General features: G+C 55.1%; 3 protein-coding genes across 12 annotated transcripts in view; 2 read left to right on the top strand and 1 right to left on the bottom strand.

The window, feature by feature from the left end:
- Positions 1–2,527, top strand: part of XPR1 (xenotropic and polytropic retrovirus receptor 1) — a 68,727-nt gene extending 66,200 nt beyond the window's left edge. For all 4 annotated transcript variants that reach the window (XR_014932971.1, XM_015869702.3, XM_085512121.1 and 1 more), the window contains one exon: positions 10–2,527. Coding sequence is in view for 3 of the 4 variants with exons in the window: in XM_015869702.3 (XP_015725188.1) it covers positions 10–70 (61 nt within the window). In the remaining variant the exon portion in view is untranslated. The remainder of the gene's footprint in view (positions 1–9) is intronic.
- Positions 2,528–2,734: 207 nt separating this feature from the next.
- On the top strand, positions 2,735–8,152 carry KIAA1614 (KIAA1614 ortholog). Of its 5 annotated transcripts, none has more exons than XR_014932970.1 (9): positions 2,735–2,888; positions 3,735–4,085; positions 4,389–4,452; positions 5,344–5,475; positions 5,660–6,778; positions 6,928–7,120; positions 7,220–7,326; positions 7,404–7,584; positions 7,682–8,152. XR_014932970.1 is itself a non-coding variant. In XM_015869701.3 (9 exons), exons 1-9 carry the CDS (start codon positions 2,735–2,737, stop codon positions 7,873–7,875), a joined length of 2,499 nt encoding a protein of 832 aa, XP_015725187.2. In that variant the 3' UTR covers positions 7,876–8,152. The 5 variants fall into 5 exon arrangements, 4 of the variants coding, with proteins under 4 accessions (XP_015725187.2, XP_032301964.2, XP_085368245.1 ...); XM_015869701.3 differs by having other exon boundaries at positions 7,400–7,584; XM_032446073.2 differs by lacking the exon at positions 2,735–2,888 and adding an exon at positions 2,913–3,500 and having other exon boundaries at positions 7,400–7,584.
- A 154-nt stretch (positions 8,153–8,306) lies between these two features.
- On the bottom strand, positions 8,307–20,390 carry STX6 (syntaxin 6). 3 transcript variants are annotated; one of them, XM_085512129.1, is made up of 9 exons: positions 20,321–20,390; positions 19,538–19,740; positions 17,943–18,112; positions 17,278–17,372; positions 15,770–15,832; positions 13,828–13,950; positions 12,509–12,615; positions 11,335–11,429; positions 8,307–9,958 (listed from the first exon to the last, which is right to left on the bottom strand). In XM_085512129.1, the coding sequence occupies exons 5-9, from the start codon at positions 15,827–15,829 to the stop codon at positions 9,882–9,884; spliced, it is 462 nt and encodes a 153-aa protein (XP_085368255.1). In that variant the 5' UTR covers positions 15,830–15,832; positions 17,278–17,372; positions 17,943–18,112; positions 19,538–19,740; positions 20,321–20,390; the 3' UTR covers positions 8,307–9,881. The 3 variants fall into 3 exon arrangements, with proteins under 3 accessions (XP_085368255.1, XP_085368256.1, XP_015725189.2); XM_085512130.1 differs by having other exon boundaries at positions 19,538–19,737; XM_015869703.3 differs by lacking the exon at positions 19,538–19,740.
- Between the last annotated feature and the right edge of the window lie 2,402 nt (positions 20,391–22,792).

Genomic DNA, 22,792 nt, shown 5'->3' with positions numbered 1-22,792 from the left:
TCTTTCCAGGTCCAAGTCTTCTGACACGAAGGTATTGATAGAGGACCTAGCAAAAGAAGTGAACACATGAAGCAACCACGGTCTCTTACTCAGCATCCTTTGTTTTCTCGTTCTGCTCCCCTCTTCCCCAAGTAACCCAATCTCTGGTCCAGTTCCAGCTGCAAACAGGAGAAAACACTGAACACATTTTCCGAGCTCTTCCAGACCAGACCCTATGGACTCCAACAAAGCTCACTGTGTTTTCTTTCTTTCCTTCTGCGTTCATTTCGATGTCCTACTTTAAAAAACAAAACCAAACCAAACCCAACCAACCAAACACACAATAAAACATTTTCCTTTCTTTTTGCCAATAAAGAGGACAGTTCAGGAAAGGAGGATTGTTTACAGTCTCAACAAGGACATACACACCTGTCTGGATAAAGAAGCATCATAGGGACTCCCTCTTGGGACAGTGCCGAGGACCCCCTCGGTTTCTGCTTGGCCCGGTTTTGACTGGTTGAAACCGGACTTAAGTTTTTAAACCTGATTCTATTTTTTGTTTGTTCGTTTGATTTGGTTTCTTTTAACTCTTTTTCCTTCACATCCAGCGCTGAGGCACTGGCTGCACTTGCAGGGAAAGTGCACTTAGAGCAGTACCTTCATTCACGAAGCTACTCGTTCATTCGATGTACCTTTTCTTATCGCATCGATTCCTCTTTGGGTTTTTCTTTTTGGAAATGCCATGTATGTGTTACGTGTTGTTCTCACCTTATTTATGGAACCTATCAACCATCCGAGAGCGCTTTAGAGTCCTGTGCAATGAAGGTTGGACCGGTGATGCGAACCCAGGAATGTGGACGGAGCTGTGCAGGGTCGTGGGGTTGTGCACCTGTTTCCCTTTGATTGCTCGCTTGCTTTTCAGTTTTAGTTGAAACCAAAGCTGCTCTTTCTGACTTTGGGTTGCTGCTCCCGCTCTGGGCACGGCCGTGGTGGCAGCTGAAGGCCGGTGACAGCAGCACGCACTGTCCCACCGCCTGCTGTAAGGGAGGGCTGGGACCTGCTGCAGTGTGAGCGGCTCAAGGCAGAGGCTTCCCAGCATCACCGTCCGGATCTGACGCTGCATTTCAAGGCCTTAATCACCTTTAGCTGAGCCCTGTAGGTAGGAGCAGCGGTGCTCCTTGCTCTCCTGTAGCAGGTCCTGGCAGGGGTGCATTGGGCTGCCAGCAGGAGGTGGGCTCTGCCCATCTCATCCTTGCTCTGCTGTCTGTCGGCTCCTGCCTGGTGTCAGCAATGCAGGAATCCTTGCTGTCACATCCTGCGTTCTGTTCTTTAGCCCTGGGCTGGCAGCACGGCTTCTCCCCTGTTTGCTGCCTTGCATCCGCTCGTGTTTTGCCCGCTGTGCTTTTCGCCTGGAGGGTGTGAGGAAGGAAACTCGCTTCTCTTCCTTCCATTGGGAACAGGTTAAAACCAGGCAGTGATGGAGCCGTGCCAGAGCAAGGTCAGTGCTGCAGGTTGGGAGCAGGAGGGGTTGCAAGCAGTCAGATTCTTGCTGTGTAGTTTCTAAGCCTTATGGAAAGCCTTTCTCCTTCCTGGCGCTTTCCCTCCCCTCTATTTTGGTTTCTGCCTTTGCTTGCCAGGAGGGAGAAGCAAAAAGGGGAGGCGATTTGTTGCAGCTGGAACCGTTATCTCCCCAAATAAAGCGCCTCTGACGGCAGCTTCAGAGATACCAGGAGGGCACGTTGCTCCCTGTGGAACGTGCAGCCATTGCAGTTCATGGATAGGGATGAAGGCTGGCAATGGGCTGAGTGAGCTGATGTCTGCGGGGCCCTTCAGCTGCGGTGGATGTCCTGATGCTGCTGCCTTCAGCCTCCCTTTAACTTCGGTTCTTATTCCAGAAGGCGACCGGCTTGTTTTGTCTCCTTGGAAAAGAGGGTTTGGGGCTCTTAGGGGAAGAGCAGATGGATGATGATCCTTGTGGCGGCCTCGATGCTGCTGTAGGGTGACCCTACACCACAGTAAGGCAGGAGTAAGGGGCCAACCACGGCCCCATCCTCCATCCCTGCCACCTTGGTCTCACGGTTCCTCTCCGCCGCCCCGACCCGTAGATGTCCAAAGTAATTATGGAGTGTGATTAGTCCTCTGTGGGTGCTTTCCTTTCTTCCTTTCTCTTCCGCGATCCCCTTCTCCACTCTCCCCTCTGGCTCAGTGGAAAAGGTGAGGCCGAAGACTCGCCGCTTGCTTGGACTCATGGTGTGCTGTGACTGCGCTGTTAGCTGTCTCCTCTTTCCTCCCCCCAATGGATACCAGTTCTGAAGTGTGGAATTTTACCCTTCTTGATGAGTAGGTTTTAAAAAAAGAAGAAAAACGCAAAAAAAATCTCTATATAATGCTGATAATGATGCACAATGTGATGCTGTTTCATAGTTCCTAGGTGGTTGTATACAAGCAAAGTGACTGTGATCGTGTTTTTAAAAGGAAAAAGTGATCGGTTACTCAATCTGTCCCCCCCCCTCCCCTCCATTATTACAAGCTCTTTGTTTTCCAACGACCTGAAGCTCGTTTGTCGCTGCTCTGTGCTCTCCTTCCCCCCCGTCTCGTTCTATGGGGCTGTGCCCCCCTGCTCCCCGCATCCCCGCCGTGGGGCAGCAGCTCCACGATGGGATTTGCGTTGCGGCTGCCGGAAATTGCGAGTCCCCTGCCCTGCTGGGGCTGATTTAAGAAGATAACGGCGAGTTTCTCGTGCTGGTGGGGGGCGATGGGAGGGGGGGGATTAAAACAATTTCATAATCCCAGCGATTTCCTCCGGGTCGGGATTATGAAAGCAATGATGAATAGCAAAAGCCGCAGCGCGCAGCGGGACCGCCTCGCCCGTGGGCCCCGCAGCTCCACGGCGTGTCCTGTGCCTGCAGGTAAGAGCTGCACAGCGGGGAGGATGGAGCTGTGCACGGAGGGGGTGCGCAATGGGGGCGCTGGGCTTTGGGATGAGGGAATGGCTGGGGACGAGCAGGAAGAGCGAGGATGCGGGCGATGCTCATGGGCTGCTCCAGCACTGCGGGCTTTGCTGGGGGTGAAAGATGCCGAGAAGCGCCGTCGGGTGCTCAGGGATGGGGGGTAACGCTCTCGGGGTGCATGGACGGGAGGGGGGTCCCGGCCCTACGTTTGCACAACCCGAGGTCGTGCCTTGGCACCGCTCTGGGCGCACCGTGTCCCCGCTGTCCCCTGGGCTGCGTGTGACCGCGGTGGCCCCGTGGCCGCGTCCAGCTCGGCTGTCAGCGTCTGCCGGGCTTGGCTGGGAGCCGCGAACGGGCGGAGGAGGAGAAGGAGGAGGAGGGGGAGGCCGGGCGGGAGGCAGGGCCGGCCGCAGCCAGCAGCCCAGCCAAGCGGCGGAGCTCCGGCAGGGCTGGAGGGGCCGCGATTTGCTGCCTCGTTTGTTTTTTTTTTTTTTTCATTTCCTCCCTTTGCTTCCTTCCCCTCTTCCGCTTTTCTTCTCCCTCCATCCCGGCCCGCTCCCGATGCTCGGGGTAAGCCCGGCCCTCGTGGCTGTCCCCGCTCTGTGCAGAGGGGGGCACGGGGTGGTGATGGGGTGTGCCCCGTACCCAGGCACGTTGCGGGGCTCTTTGGGATGGGATGAGGGGCTGCCGGGCCGAGCAGGGCACGGAGGCTCCATCGGTGCCGTCGGGAAGGCGCTGCCCTGCAGGGTCTGCGCTCCGAGGCTCCGCATCGCGCAGGGGCCCTGACGCGCTGTTTCCTCGCAGGGCACATGGAGGGGCTCCGTCCCTCTGAGCCCCCCCGGGGCCCGCACGCCGTGCTGGAGGGGAAGGTGAAGGCGCTGAAGGAGAAGCGCTGCGCTGAGCGGCCGGCGCCCAAGAAGCCCCGCGGCCGCAGGGGGAAGGTTGGAGCCGAGGAGCCGCGGGCGCAGCTCCGAACGTATCTGACCGACGGGCTGCTGGACGGCGCCGCACAGTGGGGCGAGCAGGGGGGGCTGGGGGGCTCCCCCGGTCTGGTCTCGTCTGGCAAGGAGGTGACGGCGGGCCCGGAGCCGCTGTCCTTGGCTGAGAGGGTGGAAAGGAACCGTCGGCTGCTGCACGAGGTGCTGGGGATGCACGGTGTGTGCCTGGGCTTCGGCCATCGCTGCGGGTCCACGTGGGGAGCTCTTCTATGGAGATGGGCCCTGGGGAGCAGCCAGTCTACAGCAGGGGGGGCTGGGGGGGTTTTGGGATCCCCTCTGACCTGTGCCATTCTGTGTGTCTATATTCTATGACCCTTCAGTCTCCATCCCCACAGCCCCGGGGTTCTGTGCCCGTATTCTGGGCTCTCCGATGGCAAAACACACTTGAGGGAACTGGCTCCAAAGGGAGTTTGTGGGGCTGGGGGCTCCCAGTGATGCCTTTTCCCTTCTCCTGTTTCAGAGGTGGCAGCGAGCGATGGTGACTGGGACTCGGGGGTCTCACTGCAGGATGCTGAGGGCTGCAGGTGGGACCCCAAGGGCTTCTCCTGGGGACAAATGGGTCTGGGAGGAATGGGGCCCGTGGTGCTGCGAGGGGATGGAGCAGGGATGGTGCCAGGTGTCCCTGATGGGAGAGAGGAGTGGGACTGAAATGTCTCCCCGGCACTTAAGGGCTTACAGAAGGTAGGGATGCATATAATCTCATTGGCCTAATGATAAACCTCAGCAGTGGGGCTAAAAATATAAGGAGGGATGTACAGGTGAGTGGGGCTGCAGCAGCAGCAACACTGGGGAGCAACGTGGAGGAGGAATGGGGGCAACTCGGAGTGGAAGCACCTACGTGGCAATGATGGGTTTTCCAGCACTCCATTGGTGCTGATGGGCACAGGGCTGAGAGCTGGGGGTGCCCCGGGGCAGCCAAAATGGGGGGACATGGCAGTGGGTCCCTATGGCTTGGCACAGGGCATGGGTGTGTTCCAGCTGTGGGCAATCAGGGCCAGGATCCCCATAGTGATTGCTGAGCTGATTATTTTAATCAGGAGGATTAGGGCCGTGGCCAATGGGGAGGGGCAGCACGGGAATGGGGCTGAACATGGTTGCGGGTTCCCCCAAGGGCAGGGAACCCCCATGTATGTGGAGAGAGGAATGGGGCTGGGCACAGCCCAGAGCTGCAGAGTTGGGGCAGCACCATCCTTTGTTTCCCCGCGTTGCTCTGTGATGCCCCTGGTGCAGGGCACGGCCCAGGTTTGTGGCTGAGCCCCCTGAATTGCTGCTGCTGCAGTGTGACAGCACAGGGACTGGCTGCAGGGGTGTCCCCAGAGCCTGCAAGCCAGGCCCCGCTTTCTCCCCGCAGAGCAGCCCCGTCACCGCTAAACCACTTCTAATCCGTGTTATTTTTTGCTAATCCTTCCCTGCAGGGCCTTTGTTCCCGGGCAGGAGCTCGAGCTGAGCCCACGCCATGAACAGGCCAAGCAGCTGCTGCAGCGCGCCCGCATGAAGGCTCGCACCAACCCGCTGCGCGCCAGCCACGACCTCCTGCTGCTGCCCAGGTGAGCCCCGCACCGTGCCCCACGTCCAGCTCCTGCCCCGCGGCTCAGTCCCGAGCCCTGCTCCCTTTCTGCACGCATGGCTGCCGCAGTGTGGAGCCATATGTGCGGTCATGCAGGCTGGGTGCTGCTGGGCTCATTACCACGGTGGAGGGTTATCCCCCGCCCCCCTCTGTCCCCACCGCAGGGAGCCCAGCGGGACAGCGAGGCCCGGCGTCAGTACACGGGAGGCGGAGGGTCCCGCAGGCGGCAGCCTGAGCGACTCGTCCAGCGGGGAGTCGGGCTGCAGGGAGCCCCGGCGCCCGCGGGGACCCTCCCCTTCCCGTGTGCGCTTCGAGGACGAGTCGGCCCGCGACGCCGAGGTGCGTTACCTGGAGCGGCTGCGGCACCGCCGGGCGCTGGGCTCAGCGCTGGAGCCTCGAGGGCAGCACGGGGATGGGCCCGTGAAACCCCGGGCTGCTGACAGCCCTGCGGGGGGCAAGTGCCAGGCCTGCGGCTCGCTGCTCGGTGCCGCCGTGCCGGCCGAAGGCAGCCCCGCGGCGCGGGGACGGGAGCGCACGGGTCCCGGTGCCGCTGCCCAGCCTGAGCCCAAGGCCCGGCCGCTGGGTCCCGGGGGGTCCCCGCTCTGGATCCTGCCCTCCCGGCAGCGCATCCACACCGAGAAGATCAAGGAGACTTACATCGGGAGCGTCGCCCGAGGGGATGAGGCGGACTCGGCGCTGGAGAGCACCGACACCTCCGACGGCTGCCGGACAGACAGCGAGGAGCCGCGGCCCCGCAGCCCCCACCCGCGGGGACATCGGGAGCCCCGCGCTCGTGGCCACCGCAGCCCCCGCACCCCAACGCCAAAGGAGAAGGGCGCGAGTGTGGCCGGGGGCTCGGGGACACTTTGCCCCCCAGCAGCGGGTACAGCCGGCGGCCAGGACGGAGGGCACGGCAGTGAGACGGCGGGCAATGGAGAGCCAGCAGCCCCCTCCTCGAAGCCGGCAGGGCCTTTCCACAGCCCGTCCACCACCACAACAAAGACCTGCTCACAGGTGCCTTGCAGGACAAGCATCCCTGCCAGCAGCCACCAGTGCCCAGAGCCTGATGCTGGGAGCACCCTGCCCCAGCCCAAGGGTGCAGGGCAGCAGCGGGGGCCATGCGGCCCCGTCTGGCTCCCGGGGAGTCCCCTGCGTGCCTTGTCCACTAATAACTGCAACAACACCCGTGGGCAGGGCAGTGGGAGCCGCTCCCAACTGGGGGCACAACATGGGGAGACCAGCAGGACAGACAAGGCACAGCACGACGGGAGCACAACGCTGGGGTGAGTGCTGAGGGACTGAGCATCCCTCCTGGGTTCAGCAGCAGGCCTGGCCTCGTGGTGCTTTAGGGCACCAATAGTCACAGCGGAGCAAGGTGAGGATGTTCTGGGGGATGTGATACTGCTAAACACTGCTGGGCATTGTCCTGCAGGGAGCCAGCACGGCCAACCAGCCGCAAGGGCAGCGGGGATGTGGCGTCCTCGGGGCTGAAGCGGCTGCTGTGCAGCCTGAGCCAGAGCACCAAGCAGCGCCTGGGCCGCTTCCGCTGCTACAGCATGGAGCAGCTGCCCGGCCCCGCACACAGCGGGCACAGCGTGAAGCGGTCACCCTCACTGCAGGCACTGGTGAGTGGGGCTGTGTTGGTTGGGGAGGGCTCTGTTGGTTGGGGCTGTTGGGGGGTCTGAGGGTGCCCCTGTGTCTCACTCTGTGCCATGTTCCTGCAGGTGTCCCCGTTCCGCCAGCCCCAAAAGGCCGCCTCCATGCACAGCCTGCTGGGCAGGGCGCCCCGAGCCAGCGCCTACCTGCTGCCACAGCCCGGCCATGGGGACAGGTGAGGAGGGGATGTGGCTTTTCTTAGCCCTGGTCTGGCGGTGCTGCTCTGTGCTCACAGCATCTCCCCGCAGGAAGGCGGCCTCGGGACGGCGGCACTCGCTGAGCACGGAGGACATCGGTGCCCCCGACCGGCCGCGCACGGTGGGCCGCGTGGTGGAGGTGTTCCCCGATGGCACCAACCTGCTGCAGATACAGCGGCCACCACACGGCTCCTTCGGCTTCCAGGTCACCTCCGGGCACGGCCGGCCCGACACAGGTAGGTTGGCCATAGTCCCTTCCTATTTAAGCCAGTCTAAGACCGTCACCCATCCGGGTTTGGGGGCTGGTGGGTCACCCGATATCTCTCCCCGCAGGCGTCTACGTGCAGGAGATGGAGGACGCGGGCACGGCCAAGCTGTACGCGGGGCTGCTGGGGGTGGGAGATGAGATCCTGCAGGTGAACGGGGCTGCGGTCTCGGGCCTGGGGCTGACACGCATCAGGGAGCTGCTGCTGCAGGAGGACAGGCTGGAACTGCGTGTGCTGAGACAGCGCCCGGCTCGGCGGTAGCGCCGCCAGGAGGAGCAATAAGGATGTAATGCAATAAGGATGTAATAAGGACCTCACCGAGACAAGGGGACTGGGTTTGCCCTGCTTACATGCAACGCGAGGGTCCCTGCATGTTGGGAAGCAACATGGGACCAAGGACTTGCCCTTGGCATGGGGACACCTCAGCTGGAAGCCTCTGCCTGTGAGATGGTTGGGTTATTTAAGTTATTTCAAGCAAAAGAAACAACCCAAAGAACTGTAAATATATCTATATATATATACATATATGCAATGACAACACGTGGTGCTGTATGTATCTGCAATGACCATAATGACCGTACTGCGGGTGGGGCTGGGGCTGGGGATGACACCTGTTGTAGGGAGCTGGGGCTGGGGGGGGTGCAGGTCCTTCACACTCCTTGTCCCTGTTACTACAAGAGTGCTTTGCTCTGTACAATGGCAGCAGTAATGCCTTTATTTAGGATTAAAGGGAGGGCCAACAGCACCAACAGAAAAGCAGACGTACAAAGGGAAAGGAGCAAAGACAGCTGGGTAGCAGCAACCCCTGGGCAGGCACGGAGCACCCTGGTATGGAGTGTGAACTGGACAACATGCCCACAGTGAGAGCTATGGGGCACAGAGCTGCTGCCATGGGCTGCCTTGGGAAACAGACAATACGTATTTCTTACAGCATAACCAAAAGGGACAAGGCGTTGTGCAATGACATGGTAACCGCCACCATCATTTGTGCAGGTTGGCATTCAGGGCACGTGTGCGTTCGTTGGGGTCTTCCCCCATCCCAAGCCTGGCTGCGAAAGGCACAGAGCCAGCAGCTCCTGGTGCAAGGGCCCAACAGGGGGATAGAGCAGGACCAAACAGAGCCAGCGACCTCCCAGGGCTGCGTGTCCTGGGCTGCAGTGCTCTGTAGGCGCCACATTTCCTATCTGAGCCATGTGGTTCCTGGTTTGCAGTTTCAGCCCCATCTGAGCCCCAGATGGAAGGCGCCGATCAGTCTGCATCCCTTCTTTTGGTGCTCTCCCCCAACTAGGAGCAACCTTCACTACAAAAGCTTTCCTTTCCTGAAGCATCATCCCCATCCTCCTGTAACCAACCGCCCCAACTGCTTACAACAGAAGTATCCAAGAAACCAAAATAGCAGGTGGGGAAAATGAAGGCATCCTATTTACAAGGTTGTGTGCACTTAAAATAGGCGGTGAGGGCCCGCTGCTCTGATAGCGCATCCTGCAGCCACTGAATGGATGCGGCTCCAATGGGCATCAAAAATCACTACAAGAACTTTTCCTTAAAAAAAAGAAATAATAATAAAATAATAAGTTATTTCAGAGCTGACAAATCACTTTGCCAAAGGGAAGCAGCTGGTCAAGAGAAGCTTGGTTATACGAGGGGAAAGAAAGCATCAGTCAACGAGCTGGAGCTGCTTGTGTAACAGGAGGTGAGTTGAGCCATATGAAACCAGCCCCAGCCCTGAGTGTCCATGGATGGCAGGACGTCACACCTGCAGCTCACCTACCTGCAGCTCCTGCTTGGGGTCCTGGAAGTGAATGCTGCAGGATTCTGGTGCTAACTGGAAGGTGTGGGGCTGGCTGGGGCTGCCCTCCTTTGCTTTGGGTGAGTGTTGCTGCGGGGTCCCAGGCCACCGCTCCTCCCAGTAATGCTTCTGGCTGGCGATGCAGTTTGTAATGCTCAGTGAAATAATTCCACCCCTGGGACCCTGCCAAGGCTCCCTGCTCTGTGTCCACACAGGGCGCTTGGAACTGCTGCGGCCGGCTCATACCTGTGAGGGGTACAGTTCCTCCTAGGGATAGTGTTGGGGAGCCACAACTGCTCCTGTCCTCTGTCCGCCCTCACCAGGGCTCGGGGAGACATTGATGGAGCCAGGCCTTGGTCCTCAGAGAACAGTGAGAGCTGGGCCCGGTTATTCTTGACAGGGGGACGGAAAGAGTTTCATTTCCCCATGCTGCGGGGGCAGGGGAAAGGAGAGGAGGCGTCCAAGGAAGTTCAGTCCGTCACAGGACAAGAAACAGGACCAGCACCACCAGCAAGATGACAAAGAGGACGATGATTGCACACCACTGCCGCCGATCTGGAAGAAAAAGGAAGCGTGGGTCCACTCACTTTAACAGAAGGAAAGCTCCCCCAGCAGCAGAACAAGAGTCAGCCCCCTGCAGGCTCCTCTCTGCCACCTGTGGGGTGACAGCACTTCTCTGCCAGGACGCAGCTGCTTTTTGGGACTGCAGTGTGGGATTTTGAGGATTCTCCCGAGTCAAGTTCAAACAGATCTGAGAAGCTGCTTCAAAAGTGATCGGGAGGAAGCAGAGAGCTGCTCTGTGTAGCTGCTTGTGGATCGACCTGTTGGTGCCCAGGGAGCTCAGCACAGCCCTAGGGGAATTCTTAGACTTTTTATGGAGAATACATGAGTGCATTTCAGAGAACAAAACCACCCTGGCCTGTACTGCACTCCACTGCCTGACACCACTCTGCTCCTGCAGTGAAAGTCTCCCCCATCTGGATTCAAGCTCGCCTCCGACTTCCTGGCACCAGGAACCCGCCATCCCTGGACACAGCACAGGCTGCAACCGCACCGCAGAAGCCACATGACTCGTGCAGGACCTGCCTCCCCCCAGACGAGCTCTGTCTGCTGCAAGCTGCGAGTAGGCGACGCCAGGATGCACAGCTGCTCTCCGTGCATGGCCACGTCTGCACTGGCAGACACACAGCCCATGTGAGATGATGCACTAGTGGCGATGGAGCCGCTGGTTCCTCCCCCTGAGTGCTGCATCCAGCCCTGGGACAGGCCGTCCCCAGCAGCCCTGTTGCTTGCAGTGCCAGTTCCCTCCTCCCTCCCCACTGCTCCCACCCCCAACACCAGCAGCAGAGGAGGAGACGCAGAGAGCACCAGAGAGCACCGCAATGTGGGGACTTCCCGGCAGGCACGAGCTTCCTGTTTCCTCTGCCCACGGCACCCGGCCAGCCCGGCCTTATAAGCCTTATAAGGACTTTTCTTGCTGGCTCAGCCTCCCCAGCGCAGAAATCGCCTGTCCTCCTGTCGGCAGAGCTGGCGCCAGCAGCACACGGGCAGGCAGAGGTTGGCAGAGGGACTGGCTGCAGCTGGAGAAGGCACACACGGTGGCAGTGTTTTGCTCAGCAAGTGGCCTGGGAAACTGCGAGCAGCGTGAGAGGCTGCGGAACGCTCCTTCCTATCGTCTACAAAGGGGGATTTCCCAGTGCAGCAGTATCAACATAAATAGAAAGGCACCTGTACGTAACACAAAGGCAGACTGCAGAGCAGTATCTGGGCATGAGCAGCTGCAAGGTTTGGATGCCTGCTCCCTCTTTAACCTCTCCAGCAGCTGGAGCTGCTCTCTCCTCTCAGCTTGGATGTGGGAGCACACAGTTCTCCAGCCCTAAAACACCCAGATGTGCCTCTCCCTTTCCAGGCCCCCACTGCCCTGGACATACCGCTCGTCATGTGAGACACTTTAGCGAGCTTCTTCATGACGTTATCGAGCCGGGAGTGAGTGCTGTCCAACTCGTGGGAGAAGTCATCCAGCATCCTGGGGACAGAAGCACAGTATTGGTTTGCAATTGCTTCTAAGGTGCTTTTGTAAAGCTACAGAAGTTACCCTCCAGTTCCTCCACGCAGCAACTGTAACAGATCTGAAAGCCTTTCTATAGCTGCCCTTTGTCAGCGCCAAGAACCCACCTGAAGCCAAACAAAGCCTTTCCAGGATCAAAGCTATCCCAGCCACCTCCAGCCAGCAGAACTTTAAACCTTAACACCCTTAAAAGCTCGGAGAACAAAGAGTTGTAGGAAAAAAAAAGCCATATTGCCTTAATTATCTGCTAGCAAGCACTGATGGTTTATGTGGTGACCTGGAAACAGATGTGCCACACCAAACTGCTGTGGCCAGGCTTCACACAGGAGGTGCTTTAGAGCTCCTTCTATCCACCAAAGACATCACAAGGGCCCACAGCCCTCCAGACTCCCATCAGCCAAACCACGGGGGTTTAGGCACAAACCCTTTAAGTGCCTGTTAGTCTGCACAACTGAGAACTCCCTGCACTTGCACAGGGAAAGAAATCTAATTTATATGTAAATAGCTACTTTGTGAGCTGCCCTTTAACCCTTTGTGTGGGCGAGGGTTATTTTTAGCTTTAACTATGAATGCAGCTCTGTGTGGCAAGGCTGAGCTCTGAGCTCCTGGGTCACACAGCTCCACGCAGTTGTCTGGGGTAGCACAAAACCCCATGGAGTAGGAAAGCACCCAGTACCCCTAATAGGCAGCACTGCCTTCTGCTGCGCACTGCTAGCTGCTAGAAGCCAAGGAGCTCTGCTGTGTGCCTTAAGGGTGGTGATTAGAAATGAGTAAAGAGAGAAGGGAAAGTAAACTGGCAGCTAAACCTGCCCCAGGTGCAGGCTTTGAAAAGAACATGGCTGTGGTAGGATCCTTGCAGGCTGCAATATGAAATGCTTTCCATGGTCTGAAATCAAAGGCAGCCTAAGGTGAGCTAGGAGAGGCTGCCTGAGGGACCAGGAAATTCAAGGATGCAACAGGGGTATCAGTGAGGACCCCAGCTGTACTGCAGCCAGCCCTACACCTGCAAGGCCTTTGGCACAATGTCACGTACTTACACTGCCTGCTCCTCCAGCTCCCCACCGATGCGCTGGGACATGTTCTTCAGCACCCCGATGCTGCCAGAGACCAGCTCCAACTGCTCATCTTGCTGCTCCACAATCAACTGGGGCCAAAACGAAGGAAAAATGGGTGATTACATATCTGCTTCCTCCTGCAGCTGGGTCACAGCCAGCCTCTTGTGTGAATGGATGCTCGCCGCTCTGCCAACACCAACTGTGTGCTTGGGAATGGACCTAAGGTTCCAGGAACATGGACTGTGTTTCTAAGAAATGCTTGAGAAGTGGCAGCAGCAGGAGAGCCTCCCCCTGTTCCTGTAGCACAGCTGGCTGCAGTTTCCTCAATCATGCCTCCAAATTCAGACTCAGCTTAGCAATGCCCCTTCCCTGCTGCACCAACCTCTAAGAAGACTCTTTAAAGGCAGCAGAACCTCAAGCTTTGCTGCTCAGAACAGGAGTCCTGCTGTATGGAAATGCTGCAGTTAACGAGGGGTTAACAGAAGTAAGAGGCTGTTGCAGCTTCTACAGCTAAAAATAACACGTCTGGCTCTGAATGTGCCAAAAGGAATAGGTCTGCTGATGGTTTAAGTCACTTTCAGGGCACAATCATGCTAAGGATTAGCTTTACCCTAGTTACCTACTTTGGAATCTATTTATCTTCCTAGAGTCACTAGGTAAAACTCATCTGAAAGCCGGCTGGCGTCATGTATCAGAAGCTTCAGCAGAGCTTGCTGCCTGGAGAAGCAGCCTATTTACAGGCCTTTGTCTGGGTGGGCTGCTGGAGGCAGATCTGAGCTGCTTGGGCGCTGCTCCAGGGGAGCACCTCGCCAGGGCTCCTTGCAAAGCCCTCACATGGGCTTTCTCACGAATCTTGTGTTGACAAGGGCAGGAAAAGGAAGCAGGCAGGTACTCCTGCTCCCTGTCTGTTCTGATGGGGATGCACACAAACAGCAGCAAACACCAGCTCAGTTTTTTAACGAGGGAAGGTTTAGTAAGATAAATGAACGCTCATCTGGTTGCAACGTTTCTACTCTTGTAGTGCTAAAACTCAGCGTGCTGCTGCTTCCAGACCTTGTTTGCCTTCTGTACGTAAGTGGAAGACAAGCCTTGATGGTTAAAAAATGCACCAGGCAAGATGCATCCAAGACTATGCTGTACATGGAACATATGCACAGGTGTACTTCAAGCTATCAGGCTGTCAGGCTCCTGGATCCAGGCCAGCCAAGGGCTGGATTTTTTCTGGCTCCTGAAGCCTGTACCCCATCCCCCTGACACCCATCTGGCAAGCAAAGCTATTCAGTCTGTGCCAGCTGCCTTACCTGTTGTTGAGCTTGCTGCTCCTCAATGAAGTGTGAATTTGCTAATTGCAGCTCCCGGTCCAAACGGCTGTATTTGTCAGGTCCAGAGCTCCAGTTCTGACTGCTGCTTTCACCCAGGAGTGCCTAAACAGATGCAGAAGTCCCTTAGCAACACCTCTGTGTCTGCTCACAGCTGGTCTCAGGGAAGGAGTACAAGGCAACGCTCCTGTACACGTGCCTACAGCATCTTTCTCCTCCCTCTCTACTGCTGCTCAGCCAGAGTGCTGGCACAAACTAAAACAATGCAATGCCAAATGCCAGCATGCGAAATATCTGCATGATTATTGCACAAAAACTTCTCCACCGACAGGAGAGCTGGAGCACGACTGACAGACAGTGCAAGCAGGAGGCCTGCACCACCCAAAGGACTAGTAAAGGTCTGTTCAAGATGCAGCACCGTGTGCTAGGAGGACGCTGGAAGTATCCAGATACATCATGTTAACAGATGTATAGATGGAACTGAACACCGTGCTGCTAATGACCAGGGCTGAAAGTCTGGATAAAGTACTTAACCAGATGATCTGACAGTAAAACAGAGAATATAAACACAGCAGTGTTGAAGGCGAGACTTACATTCTATGATTCAGGTTACCTGTTATGCTGCAAGTATGCCATACTGCAAGATTAGTCTCTACCTGCTCTACGATCTCAACAGAGAAGCTAGTGCAAATCCTGCAGAGAAGTGGCTTTCCAGCTGAGGACATCTGGTCCCTGGAAGGAAGTTCTGATGCAGCTTCCCGAGGGAAGTCTGTGTTTGCCAGCCTTAGTCCATGAGGATCAGGTAACTGTTAGCTGAAAGCCGGCCTCTCAGACACAGAGACATGCTGGAGAAGCTGCTGTAGCCCAGCTCAGCTAAGGCTCTGCGGACTTAAGGGAAGGCGAGGGGTTGGGGAGGGAAGATGTCAAGGGGAAATGAGTTTTCCTGACCAGATGTCACCACACAAGCTGGGCCATATGGTCTCCTGCAGCTAGCAGTTTTAAGTAAAGCAGCAAAACTTAGAGAGAGCTACAGGCTTGTTTGAGCAAGACAGGAAGGGACTTTGCTTCTCCAAGTTTTTGCCAAGCACGTCAGTTAAGCCTGTAACAGGCTGACAAACCAACTCTGTGCTTCTCAGTATCTTCTTGCAGCTTATCATTTTTGCCACAAGTGATAAAGAATGATGCAGCCAGATAGGGCATGGCAGCTCTAACAGAGGCAGCTCTGGAAGTCAGCTCAAAGATCTCCTTACAGTCTCACTAGCCAGGGAGAAGCAAAAGCTGCATCTATTTCTATTCCTTAGATTACAAAAGCAGACAACCTGAGACTCCTTGAGCTTCTTCCATCTTCTTACAAGGTTAATTATCATGTGAGGCAGCTATTTGTGAAGGGATGTGGCATCCTGGCTCCTAAATACAGCAGAGCACAGGATTACATTTACAGAATTGGATTCTGTTTCCTCATGAGGTGGAGGGAGATTCCCCCTTCTGCAGGGTGATGCAATGCTGATGGCTGTACCCAAGCATTTCTGAAGATGGAGACAGATGGTGAGTGGTGACTTACTGCTCTGAGTGACAGGTTTGAAAGAGGGTGGCAGCAACGAGCCTGACAGAACCCATGCTCTCAGATCAGTGAGACAGACATGGCTCAAACACACAGCTTTGCTGCAGCGTGCAAGCCCCTTCCCAGAACAAATGTTTGTAAGGTGATGTGCTACAAAATGGGATATATATGGTACTTACAGCTTTAAAGGAGCTTTAACCATGCTAGATGCTCTGCATTATGGTGCGGGTGTCCAAACTAAGTGATACGAAAGCTTCACCTAACACGTCTCAAAACAGCTGTTAAAACTGATAAATCCTTTGAGCTCTTTAAAGTACCAAATAACCACTGCGTTCACTTAGCTTGCCCACTTCTGATTCTCACCTGCCTGTTTTTTCTTTCAGCCAGTGCTTGCATGGAGGAATTTGACATCTGATCCTTCATTTCCTGTTTGTTCAAAGAAAGAAGAAGGACGTAAGCATTGGATTTGAGGTGACTTTCAGCTTCAGTTTGCTACCAAGCTGTCTATACCCAGAAAGATTTCTTTGTGGGGAGGGAGGGAAGGGTCTGTGGAAAAAATGCTCTTAAAAGCTCCACTGCAATTCATTGCTATTCAATACTAGAATCAACAGCAATGGGATATTTTGAAAATATCCCTTACTTACTACTCATTTTTATAGAATCAGATAATCATTTGGGTTGGAAGGGACCTTTATAGGTCATTAAGTCCCACTACCCTGCAGTGAAGAGGGACATCTACAGCTAGATTAAACTGCTCAGCCAGAAACACTTTGATTTGTATAATACCAGCTTAATGTTCCCAGTGACAGACGGTAAAGAAGATACGTTCTTGAAGGTCTTGGGAGCCCGTAGCCTGCATTTCATTCCCAGTTGTATCTGATTTAATCTTGCAAAGGACAAGATAGATTTCCTGTCCTGTGGCCCTCCTCTCTGACTGTCTCTCTTTTACTCACAATTTTTTGCCCTTGAGTTCCTACAGAAGACAGCCACAGGAGGCTCCTACTTCCAGTGCAAACCAGTTCAGTTTCTATAGGGCAGATATGCAAGAAGCCAATATGATCCAGCAGGTGCTGATTCACTTTACCCACCAGCAGAGTTCTGATGTCACCAGAAGACACGTAGGTATGTTTTACTGCTCAGAGATGTATCACTTACAAGCAGCAGATCCCACCTGGTTACTTTTAATGCACAAGCTGCTTTCTATCACAAACTCTCTCCATGGAAAACCTAAGTCAAATAACTGCATGCTGGGGCTGCTGGGGCTTCAGGATCAGTTCCCAGGCAGCGAGCCTTAAGAACTGCCTCTGGACTGCAGGTAGGATGACAAGCTTGCTGCTAGCCACAGCAATGCAGCTTGTCAAGGAGGAACATCTGAGCCATGAGGGAAAGCAGAAATTAAGCTGCACTGAGCGTAGCTATTAATAGAGAGAAAACTTCCTAACCAGTGTGTAAGCAGACAGTGAAGATTTCAGAGAGACTTTTATTCTCTATTTATTACCACCGAGCTGTTAAAATATTCTTCCTGCTTCTGAATCCTCCCTAACAGCTATGTGAATAAATGCTGCTGCTCTTGCAGGTGCTACTGAACTTGAGTTTAATGCTGGCTGTAGCACTGAGTTGTGTGAAGCTGCGGCCCAACAGGCAGAGCTTTGCCAGGCCCACCTTTCTGTGAAGTACTGATATTTAAGAGTGTGAGCTTAAAGTCAGGCAGTCCTCGGTGGGAACATGTGATGTGGGGATGAGGAGGCAGCCTGAGGACAGGCAGGTAGGAGACTTACTCTCTGCTCTCCTGTTCAGCACTGACCTAGTCACCCCACTGGCTTTTTTTAACCACTCAAGCTGCCTTCTCTTTCCCCATCCTTGCTCCTTACCCTGACCACCTGCCGCGTGCTGGTGATGAAGGATTTTCTGATACCCAGCTCCGTGGCATCCAGGTTGAACTTCCGAGGGTTTGCCTCAACAATGCGTAGGAGAGGAGTTAAGGAGTCTGTGAGTGACATTCAGTGCACACAGACAGACAAACAGCCCCAATGGGAACCCACAAAGAGGCAGTTTTCCACTGTGCTGCACCTTCTCCTATAATGTGATTAGTAAAATACTAGATGTTGGAGGAATGAAAGCATGGCAGCAACATACAACACAATGCACGCACCAGAACGAGGTTTCTCTCCTGCTTTTTTTACAGCTCCCCAGTGCTGTGCAGTACTTTGAGCTGAACACGAGGGAAAAGGAATAGTTTTGGAAGCCAGCCTGCAGTATGAGTGACTACACAGAAATCCAAACTCATACAACACAACAGGCTTCTGAGAACAAAGTGTCTTATAATATACCTTGTCAAAGGGAAGACAAAAGGCAGAGGGAAATTCTTTTGCTGAACTCGTTTGCTGTTTGAGAAAAGCTGAGGTAAATGCAAAATTCAATCCCTGACTGTCCTGGTTGATGCAAAAATTAACTACCAGCGAGAGCTGGGACGTAGCTACTTATTACAGCTTGGGAACTGCGTGTCCCAACCTCCAAAGAACTCCAGAAAGGATATTAATTGTTTCATCCAAGTCTTCCAGGTCCCACTCGATGCTCCGCAGATTGTTCCTGAGCTCATTAGTGGTCCAGTCGATTTCTTCTCTTGTGGCAATGGAGGGATCCTGCAAGAGCTCTGTCCACCTCTGGAAGAGCCCCTGGGCAGTGTTCACAGCTTTCTGCACTTCCCTGAGGTTGGAGTGAAGAAAGAGAAGTGAAGGAACCACATCAGCTGTTCTGCAGCAGTCATGCTGGGACACGCCATGCCCAGAAGAGCTTGGAACTGCAGCCTCCCTGCACGCACCTTTCCTTCAACCACTTCTAGTTCATTTTGTGCAATAAGGATTCACCATACCCACTGAACAACCCAGTCTCCTCTCCTGTTGAAGCACAAAGGGACAAGGAACAACTTATAGGTTGGCTACCACAATTAACAAGAAGACCAATTGCATCAGGAGTAGTTTCTGCTGAGTGACACAGAGGTGAGACAGTGCAGTGTGAGCGGCTGGACAAGACTGCCCTCATGGCAATTAATGTGCTGCATTCCTCTAAAGACTACCTAAGTGAGATACCCCAAGGATGAATGATGTTTATAGGAACTGTCCACACAGTGGTCAGGCAGACTGTTGTGTCCAGCACTGTTTATCTTAAGTTAGCATTAAAAAACTACACAGCTCTACTACACTGGCTTAGGGAACAGAAGTCTTTTCTGCTGCTCTAAGCTTTTTGGAGACGAGTGTATTCACAACATGGGAACACAGGCTTTGCTGACAGCACTGAATGCTGCTTTTGCGATCAGGGGCGAGCAGCAGGTAGCAATTCTCTGTGCCTACAGACACTGCAGCCCTGACCTGGGAACAAATCTCTCATGTCCAGGATGAGAGATGCAGACGATGTTGTGCTGGTGTGTCAGCCAGCAGAAAGTCAGCATCCACGTAAGACGCAGGGATTTATCTCCAGCAAAGGAAAGCAGTTTATCTGTTGGGAAAGCCCAGAAGGGATGAACCACGTCTGCAGCCGGCAGCAGCCATGTCAATGGCTGTCATGTCTCAAGCCCTAAGGTCAGCAGCTCTGCTCTGTTCTCTCTGCTGCTTGCAAGCAAAAGTTCTGGTTTATTTCACCTGTGTGTACTTGGAAAAGCACCTACCAGCAGGGATTCAAAGCTGGACACCCTAACAGGAGGAGTTACAAGCACCAGGGAAGCAAACTGAATGCCATGTGGCTGGGCTCAACTCCTTCCACTGTAATCTGCTGGCTAATAATTAACACCAGGAACAACACAACATCTCTCTCCCCTCCCAGCCCTTCCCCTTATGGCGCGGGAATCCCTCTGGAAAGTCTGACCGGCTGTTTGCTTCCCACCCACAACGATTAGCATTTGTTCCCCCCAGCATCAGCTTAGCTTGGCAGCAATCCCCTTCTGCTGGCTGCCCTGCAGCCTTTCCCACACCTCCTGTGCTCACCTGGCTTTTCCCACTGCCCTTCCTGAGCACTGTGCCACTGCTACGTGGAGCAGGACGGCAACAGCAGGAGTTGAAAGTGGCTGCACGCTGAATTTTGGAAGCTAAGCTTCTTTCCCCCCCCCTATTAATTCCAGTTTCCCTTTCCTCTGACCTCAACTGCCTTTGTTTTGTGTTTGTCTTTGTTCAGGCTTTCCTCAGTGCCACTATCCATGTGTGTTTCTTCCTCAGATCATCTCTCAGCATGGTCACTATGCTCTGGTGCTCTGGGGATACCCTCGGTGAGAAGCAGCTTTGCATCCAGCCATGCTCTGCCCACTGCACGGTGACATGTCCAACCTCACATCCCACGTGCTGCTGATCGATGATAAGGACAGCTGGGAATGGCTTTGGGGGTGACAGTGGGGGCAGAACCCTCACAGAACTGTCAAGATCCCTGCTGGCCCCTCACAGCCCCCCAGATCCCTGCTGGTCCCTCACAGCCCTCCCCTCCAGATCCCTGCTGACCCATCAGATCCCTGCTGACCCCTCACAGCCCCCCAGATCCCTGTTGGCCCCTCACAGCCCCCCAGATCCCTGCTGACCCATCAGATCTATGCTGACCTCTCAGTCCCCCCAGGTCCCTACTGACCCCCCAGATCCCTGCTGGCCCCTCACCACCCCCAGCCCCACACCCCCCCCATTTCACTCTTCCCCTCAGAATCCCCCACCCCACACTCTTCTCCCCACACCTCTCACCCTCATCCATCCCCTTCCCAGCCCATTCCCTCCCCCTCAAGGCCTCCCTATTACCCCAGCACTCATTCTCCTCCTCACAGCCCCCACCCCCCACATTCCCCCTCGCATCCCTAGCTCCCTCCTCTCCCTCCCCCCTCACAGACCCCTCCAGCTCCCCAACCCTCACCTTTCCTCTCCCACACCCAACCCCATCCCTCACCCCTTCACCACGAAGAACGGATCCTCCATCGACATGATGGCGCCGACGCCGCCGAGCGCCCCGGCTGCCCAGCGCTCCGCCCTGCGCGCATGCGCGGCTGCCCGCTGCCAGCCGCCCGCCCCGTCCTGCCATGGCGTCGGCTGCGCCTCCCCTCAGCGCTGGGATGGGGCAGCCCGGCTGCCAACCCCTCCAGTGTCACTCTTTGTGTCGCTCAGTGCCGTATTTCCACTGCTCTGTAACACCTACAGTGTCCCCAGTACCTCCATGACACTCAAGATCAGTGAGTCCCGTGCCTCACTGCTCTTCTGGAGGGGGAATGTTCCTCATACCCAACCTGAACTCATAGCACAACCTGATGCCATCCATCACCTCTCATCCTATCGCTGTTACCAGGAGCAGAGGCCGACCCCTCCTCACCACAGCCTCCTTTCAGGCTGTTATACAGAGCAATAAGATCTCCCTTGAGCTCCTCCACACCACCCCATCCCTCAGCTGCCCCCATCCTGCTGTGCCCCACACCCCCATGCTCAGGCCCAGCCTCCCTTAGCCAAGGCAGTGCTGCTTTGCTTATGGAAAACCCATTTGCAGAGATGCCTCCTCAGCATGGGAACCAGGTGAGTGGCTTTTGCAATCGCAGCACGCTTACTCACGAGTCAGGGGTGAGGACACACGTCGGACTGGTTTATGGGCATGGGAAAACACAGCGACTTGTGTGCATACAGCAGGAGGTGGCTGTATGCTGGGCTAAGACATGAACTTCATAGGGAGAATGAAGGCAGAAAGCTTTTCTTTGATGCTGGAAATGATGAATGGGGGTTTTCTTGCATAAGATTGCACTGCTGTTGTTTCACAGTAGGCTCATCTTGCTATCCAAGCTCAGGTTTTTGGCTTGGAAAGGCCAGGCAGCTTTTAGCTTTCCTCATGTTGGTGAGCATTAGCCAGCTGCAGAACTGGCCAGGGAGGATCTGATGAAACACTGGGAAGCTCCAGCTCATCACAATCCAACCTGCAAGAAAGCACAGGGCTCACGGAATGCTTTATCAGGAGAATTCCTATGGCATGTATGTACATGCACAGGGATGTGCTCAGCCTCCTGCTAACAAGGTGTATTTGATATAGTAGAGGTGGCTTTTCAATGGTGGTTGTGAGGGGAGGGTTAAGCCAGTGATAACTGGATGGGAAACATCAGTCTGTGGCTAAACAGTCATTGCTGTGGTGGGCTGCAAGGGTTTACATTGTGGTTTATAAAGAGGTTCCATGAGCATCGTGTTTAGAAACCTGCTGTGACTTAACTGAGAAGTGAGAAAGGGGCAGACAGCACTGAGCCTGTAAAGATGCTGGTCATGCTCAGGGCTTACCTGCAGCTAAAAAGGGATTATTTATCTGGGTAATGAGGTGCTGGTTCGGCAAGACTTGATGGATTGGTGACAGGACTTAGACTGGCCCCATCAGTGGGGTGGATAGTGGGAGCTGCACTGTTATAGTGGGTCACAGAGGAGGTCTGGGGCACCCACGTGCGTGGCCAGAGAATCCATTCCAGGCACTAATTAGAAGCAACTTTCTCTGGCCACCTCACCCCATCACCATTCCTCATTATCCCCATGTCCACGGGTGGCTTTTGTACCCAAACTCCTTGTCACACAATCAGCCCCACAAGAGGGCAAGGTGGCAAAGGAAGGTCCTCACAAGAGGAAAGGGGCACAGACATTTCATGCTTTCTCTTCATTTTGGAGAGAGGGATTCAACACAAAGGGCTGAATGGGGCCCTGAGCAGCCTGATCTGGTGGGGGGCAACCAGCCCAGGGCAGAGGATGGGACTGGGTGGGCTTTGAGGTCCCTTCCAACCCAACCATTCTATGGTGCTGTGATTACATGATTCTACAATGCCGTGATTTGATGCTTCTGTGACCTGCTCTGTCCTTGAATGCCACTCTGAGGATGCCTGGACGTGGTCCCTCACTGTTAGCTTGGAGCATGGCAGCGTGACACAAGTGTCATTGCCATCCAGCAGGAAGCTGTGGGACACAGGGCACATCTGTGCTCCACGACGTGCGCAGGGCTGCAGCCGGCACTTGCCTGCCAGCTAAAAGGAAGGTGACTTTGAGATGCAGGGAGAGAAAATAATTAGACTGTGACTCCTTTGGGCAGGCAGCCTACCCTACAGTCTGCAGGGCTGCGGCTTCGGCTGGCTCTGATGTGTGGATTTAACCCTGTGCTGGGCTGCAGGTGAACCCAGGCTCCTGTTTGGCACGGAGTGAGAGCATCCCTCAGGGCACAGAGCAAATCACCCAGTCGGCATCATGTGAGCAGCAGCCCAGTGCTGTGCTGGGCTTCTCCTGGGCACCAGGAGGACCAAAGGACCAGAGGAACAAAATACAGGAAGGTGGACTACAATAGAAGGGTTGTCTGATAGGAAACCCCGGACAAATAAATGTGTTCTTTCCCCAGGAAACCAAAGCCAATTTCATAAAG

The sequence above is a fragment of the Coturnix japonica genome, chromosome 11, assembly GCF_054131305.1.
Source record: "Coturnix japonica strain WE chromosome 11, WE-NBRP24, whole genome shotgun sequence".
In the NCBI taxonomy this organism is placed as follows: Eukaryota; Metazoa; Chordata; class Aves; order Galliformes; family Phasianidae; genus Coturnix; species Coturnix japonica.
The sequence above is the reverse complement of the archived record's forward strand: the minus strand, read 5'-3'. Positions and strand labels throughout refer to the sequence as shown.

Bases quoted from the DNA above. Each gene is read 5' to 3' on its own strand.
- STX6 (XM_015869703.3), bottom strand. From the start codon at position 20,355: ATGTCGATGGAGGATCCGTTCTTCGTGGTGAAGGG. The intron at 18,113-20,320 runs GTGAGGGATGGG...CTCCAACCTCAG, and splicing joins CCGTTCTTCGTGGTGAAGGG to GGAAGTGCAGAAAGCTGTGA. The intron at 17,373-17,942 runs ATATCCTTTCTG...CTCCTCTCCTAC, and splicing joins AGACTTGGATGAAACAATTA to GCATTGTTGAGGCAAACCCT.
- KIAA1614 (XM_015869701.3), top strand. From the start codon at position 2,735: ATGGGAGGGGGGGGATTAAAACAATTTCATAATCCCAGCGATTTCCTC. The intron at 2,889-3,734 runs GTAAGAGCTGCA...GTTTCCTCGCAG, and splicing joins GGCGTGTCCTGTGCCTGCAG to GGCACATGGAGGGGCTCCGT. The intron at 7,121-7,219 runs GTGAGTGGGGCT...ATGTTCCTGCAG, and splicing joins CACCCTCACTGCAGGCACTG to GTGTCCCCGTTCCGCCAGCC.